Source organism: Colletotrichum paranaense (assembly GCF_030867605.1).
Source record: "Colletotrichum paranaense strain IMI 384185 chromosome Unknown Scaffold_7.1, whole genome shotgun sequence".
Taxonomy (NCBI): Eukaryota; Fungi; Ascomycota; class Sordariomycetes; order Glomerellales; family Glomerellaceae; genus Colletotrichum; species Colletotrichum paranaense.
Window position 1 is genome coordinate 2,752,863 of NW_026848965.1, and position 5,942 is coordinate 2,758,804.

At 53.7% G+C, this 5,942-nt stretch overlaps 1 protein-coding gene across 1 annotated transcript; it reads left to right on the forward strand.

The window, feature by feature from the left end:
* Positions 1–1,529: 1,529 nt before the first annotated feature.
* Positions 1,530–2,492, forward strand: CPAR01_09777 (rare lipoprotein A; the record flags this gene model as incomplete). Its single annotated transcript, XM_060494041.1, has 1 exon — positions 1,530–2,492. The coding sequence occupies one exon, from the start codon at positions 1,530–1,532 to the stop codon at positions 2,490–2,492; it is 963 nt and encodes a 320-aa protein (XP_060348171.1).
* Positions 2,493–5,942: the final 3,450 nt, after the last annotated feature.

A 5,942-nucleotide genomic window follows, 5' to 3' on the forward strand; every position in this document is an offset into this window, starting at 1 on the left:
TGCTCAGTCTCCGAGTTTCTCATTTGCTTTAAACTCGCCGACTGGTAAATTGCTGCCCCAGCTTTTTTTTTTTTTTTTTCCTTTTTTTGTTCTAGTTGTGTACTCCGTACGGATTACCCAACGGTCAAAAGTCCCGAGCAGGAAAAACAACTCACCTGCGTTCTTAATTTCTCGCGGCGAGGGGTAGTCGCTGCTTACGGGCATTTATATGCGCGCAGTACGGGTACACCTCACGCAAGTTGGTATCCGTAGGATGGCAGTGTAAAACCGTGTCAGAGGCATAAAACCCTAGAAATGACAGAAATGACTCTGCGTCACTGGACAGTGCAGCAAAACTGGAATGATTAGATGAACGCGACCAACACTATCCGTACCAGAAACCTACTTTGTAAGGATATACAATGTTTCATGAAACTCAGCTGTCCGTAACCTACGACCCCACCCCTCCTTATACGTTCATCGGATTATTGTCAAGATGCGGGAAGGAAAAGGAAAGAAAAAGGAGGGGCCGGGTAGGTTGTTTGGGGTAGATGGTGATTCGGGGAGGGAGGCTATATCATGAGCGGTATTATGGCACGCCATATGCTTGAAGTTGAGCATGTCTAACGTCAGTTCAAGCCCATTCTTGACACATTCTTGACAGAAGGGGAATCGGGGTGCAGCTTTCAGCCCTAGCCTGGTGTCACCGCGCCCCTCTGATCATCCACATCCCTCGAGGGAAAGTCGAGACTGTCATCGAGTTGGGGCTCTTGGCGTTAATCCGTTTCGTCTTGATGCTGTTTTCACAGCATTGTTTCGCGCGCAAGAACGCCGCCGGCTGGCTCTGGCCCTCGTGGTCCGGTCCCTCAGCGCGGGTTCCCACCCCCGCTGGATATCCTGGTTTCAACCCCCCGTCAATTTTAGATGACGATGGAGCCACGCTCTCGCCACGGAGCAGCGCGCATGCCTGCCCACGGCACCACGGCGCCGGGAGCATAGAGGAGTGGTTCCTCTTTTTGCGTTCTGGACTGCATTGTTTGGTCCGCACATCCGCCCTGAGGAGCGAGGATGAACCCCCATGAGGCAGGTTGGTAAGGTAGGACCGTAGGATGGACGGCGGCGGCGGCACATTAGGAGGAAAACTCTCTCGCGCGCGTTGTTTTTTCCTTCCCGTTGGTGGCGCTTGTCCTTCTTCCGTCCCTCTGCAGGATCGAGTAAGATTAAATCAAAATAATACCGGTGTTATGGTTGCTTGCCCTCCTGCTCTAGGCTCTTCCCTCAAAAGGATTGCCATATCCTGCAATGAGGTGTGAAGTCTTTTCTTGACCCTTTCTCTCTCTATCCACGCTGGTCTGGAACTCTTGCTGCACCCCTTTGAGGTCCGACATTCCTTCACTTGTTGATATTGCCGACTGCTATTCTGTCATTATCCAAAGAAAAGACACCGAGCTTGTCTCTGTCCGAATTGAATCTGCATCCGATCAGTAGTTCCTCCTTGGCTAGGAACCTCACCATAACATATCGTTATCACGTCCATCGTCTTCGACACAATGAAGCAATCCATTCTCTTGTTGGCCGCCTCGGCCGCTCACATGGCCTTCGCCAAGCCCGTCAAGTCCTGCTCAGCCAAGCCGCGTAGCACCACCGTCCTCACCTTCTACGTCACCCCGACCTACGGAGGCCCGACCATGACCCCCATACCGACGGCGCCGGTCGTGCAACCTACTCCCGTCGAACCCCCCGTCGAGAGCTCCGTCGAAAGCTCCGCCCCCGTCGAGACTCCCGTTGAGATGCCATCGGTCATCGCCACGACCGCATCGGCCTCGGCTACCGTGGTGGAGCAGGCTGCCCCATCGTCGAGCAGCAGCAGTGCCAGCACCCCGGCCTCATCCTCGACGCCGATCGGCAGTGGTGGAACCAAGCAGGGCAAGTCGACCTTTTACGGCGGTAACACCTCTGGCGGCATGTGCTCCTTCTCGACCTATACCATCCCCTCTGGCCTCTACGGCACTGCCTTCTCCGGCCAGGCTTGGGATTCTGCCGCTCACTGCGGTGCTTGCGTCAAGGTCACTGGGCCCAATGGCAACAGCATCACAGCCATGGTTGTAGACCAGTGCCCCGAGTGCGACGAGGGCCACCTCGATTTGTTCCAGGATGCCTTCACGCAGCTCGGAACCGTCTCCGAGGGCATCATTTCGACTTCGTACGAGTTTGTTGAGTGCGGTATCACTTCGCCGATCAAGCTCCACAACAAGACTGGCACTTCTGCCAACTGGTTCTCCATGCAAGTGCTGAACCACAACGAGCCCGTGGCGAAGCTCGAAGTGAGCACGGATGGCGGAAGCACTTGGCAGGCGACCAACCGCCAGCCGTACAACTTTTTCGAGAACTCGAGCGGTTTCGGAACCGAGACCGTCGACGTTCGCGTCACGAGCGAGTCGGGGAAGACTATCACTGTCAACAGCGTCAGCGTCGCCGCCGATTCCGAAAAGGAGGCGTCATCCAACTTCTAAGTCGTGAGAATGATAGTCTCATGAGCTCGGACATTGGAAGTATGGCTGTCGTCTGAGGACGAGCGCGGTTCGGAGATTTTTGTTTCCCTGGCCTGGGCGTCTGTTGCTCTGGATTGTCGTCTGCGTATGAGCCTATTGTGGCACCGTGTGCTTTGCATGCTGCAGGGACAGAATGCATCGATCGCGATTCGCCTTGGTCGATAGCCCTTCATTGCTTGAGCGAACTCTTCATTTCTCTTTTCTCTTCAATGCTCGCACTGGGCCTTTCTTTCTTTCATGTGAAGACGACTTGGGGTTAGACAGCATGGTTTGGGACTGGAAAATGGCTCGGGGCTAGCCTAGAACTTCCCACTTATGAATTGGTTTTTTGAGCAAGCTCAAAGCGCCTAGTTGGTTTGCGTAGCATTTACGTGGACAGTGTAGCAATAGTTCTCTTCAGATGATCTCAATCTTGCCGTCGACGAACGGCATCTTTCCTCATTGCAGGATCGGAAACTCGATGCGTGCGAGTGTATACGTCTGCGTGGTGTCTGGTAGAAGGAAGCCTTGGCTCGTGGGTGCATGATTCGTTTCGCGCATGTACGCGTGGATAAAGTCGCGCTGTTGTTAGCGTTCGGCCTTGGGTGATGACCGCGATGTGCAAGTCTAAGTTCAACGATGCCGGCATGTTAGATTACCGGTAGAGATCGCCAGGAACCGAGCCTGTCTTGGAAATAGCTGAGACCAATCAACAATGCTTGCAGAGCGGGTTAGCTCGATCAACACGCAGTACAGATCTCCTTTCCTCCTAGTCTCTGCTGTTCTGAATCTCTGACTCTCGCGTTATCGGCAATCGTAGTCCGTAGTCCGTAGAGTTTCTAATCCACAAATCAGGAAATGAAGGATGCCTCAAAAGTGAAAACGCGTTCTTTCGAGGTGAGGCTAGCGGCTGGTACCTGCCAAGACGGCGGCGAAACTGTCTTAGTCTTAAATTCCCTAGGCAGGAACATGGCGCGATGAATGGACAGATGCTGCTGGTGCACGTTGCGACAAGCTCTGTGTTACTCAACGGCGAGGCTATACGCCATGGCTAACTTGGTTGAGCTTGCGCAGCTCGCATTTGACTGGTTTCCAACTCCCCTTTCTTTGTAGGAATCGCTGGGAAATGAATTGTACCACGGCATGTTTCGCATCGTTGTAGCGGCAAAAGACACTGGCCATGGAGAGGTGAAATGGGCATTCGTCAGATCGTGGGCAGCAATACCTAGTTGGCGACGGACCACCGAGTTTAGTGTATCCATAGGTGTGATTGTGGCCTGTCAGTCATGAGCCTGTCATCGGTTCGCCATGGTCCGATCGATGAAGGATTGCCGACAAGGATCGGGTAGCTGGGATGGACGTGATTCGACCGTTGTTTGGTAGCTTGACCGTTGGTCAGGGTGCCCAAGTTTGACCGTTGGCGGAGCTCTGCTGTGCCAGGACCTCGGCCCCCATCCAGCCACGAACTTCCCTGACAATCCTGACGACTGAGTGCAGAGGGGAGTGTCGAGACTTGAGGGGTAGTCTTGAGGAATGTTGGAGTGTACGATTGATTCAAGGTGATAAGCTCGGAATTTGTAGGGTATTAAGATAGGTAGCGAGTCGTCGACGGCATCGAGCCTCTGAAGCATGGATGTACCAGCAGCGCGTCGACTGGTGACGATCAATGACTTGCTTCTGCCGGTGCGGGTCAAGGAGCGTGTAGGGAGTCTGATAGGATAGACTTGGCGGAATTCAATGTCGCAAAGGTGCTGGAGTTGAGACGACACAGCGGATAACGCAACACCTTATAGACGACTGAATTTATCAGCATACGATGCAGTAGAGAGGAATGTAAGCGCGGACGAATGGTGTCGCATCTTGTATCTTAAAACCAAAATGTGTGAGGTGACAGAGAAACAGGTATTACCCGCACGCTGTATCCGTAGGTATTCTGTATGTCTGCAGTAGTGTGTGTATTCGTAGTGGAGGTGGACGAACTGGAGGAATGAGCTTTCGGTCTCGGCGACCCTAACCAAGCTGGATGTTCGGCTCTTCCCCAAGCCTGCCCTGCCCTGCCCAGCGCCATGCAGCTAGGTAAGGTAAACCGCCCCCGCTTCCCTCTGGTGCTTCCATTCCAAGTGCAACCTTTCCGGGAAGGCACCCAACCTGGCACTTTCCCAGCTCGCCAGTCCCCAAGCAAGCTGAGAACCCCTGTCTTGAAGCTCCAGTAGCCAATCCCGCTGGTTTGGCTCGACAGGGATCGCTGCCCTGAGGTGCTGTAGGCAGCTCCCCCGCCCGACTTCAGCAACCAGTCACAGCCCAATGCAGCATTTCCCCCAGCTGAAATCTGCTGAGGTAATGGCGAGTATTACGTCGTTATCCGCTTTCTCTCTCCCTCCTGCACCACGGACACCAGGAAGCTGGTTGACAGCTTGGAAAGTACCCGAAGAGAGGCCTCATTGCGATTGCTTCACTCCGTACTGCCCGAGAAGTCATTCAAAATATACCTTACCTTAGGTATCCAAAGAAAATAAGGGAGGTGTGGTTACTGGAAATCATGGTCTTAGCCAAGCATTCGCGGTACCCTTATGGTTTAGCATCGCGCCTTGCCTGACGATTAAAACCCCCCACCCCCTGCTCTGCTCGTCTCGCTTCTCTGGTGCCATGAACCGGTTGAAGCTGCAGTCGTAATCTTGTAATGTCCCAGTCGCACTTGCACTTGCACTCACTTTCTTGCATTAAGGCAGGTTCTAGTTGGTTAAAAAACTTGTACATGGCACTTGTACACTCTGCACCACCTTCCATTGACGCCCACCCCATCGATCGGCCTGTTGTTCCGCCCAGGCAGTCTCTCCAAGTTCCAACCGTCTCCAAACGCACCAAGTACTTCGTACCGGCTACCCAATCCATGCCACGGCGTAGCCGCTAGCGAACCTGACGTATCTGTGCCAAATTCCCAATCCAACCTTCACCTTTCTGATTCTCCATCCACTTCATCACTGCCACCTTTGCCTTGCCCTCCCTCCACCTTGGCTTCGTGGCTTCCCGCCTTCTGTCTTTCTTCTACCGAATCTTGTTCTACTTCGTGCCGCCCTCCACAATTTCTTCACTAAGCTATCTTAGTATTCCAACTACTGGCCGACCAGCCACAGTCCGGCCACTCTCCATTCACTCCCTCCTTTTTCCCTGTCGCAGATCTACGTCTCTCTTCTCGTCTCTTTTTAGTCCGAGACCCTCCCTGAGACCCTCCTCGCGTCCCTTCTCCAATTTCGTTACTTGTTCACTCTCTCCCCTCCAAACTCCAAATCCAACGAGGCCACCGGTCTACCTCGTCCATTGCAAGAGCTACAATTGCATGCGTCGGTACAGCATCGCAAGCTGAGCGCCTGGCTAATTGACTCGGTCATCCCACACTAAGCTGCTCCGCGCGGCGCCCGAGAGCTTGACAAG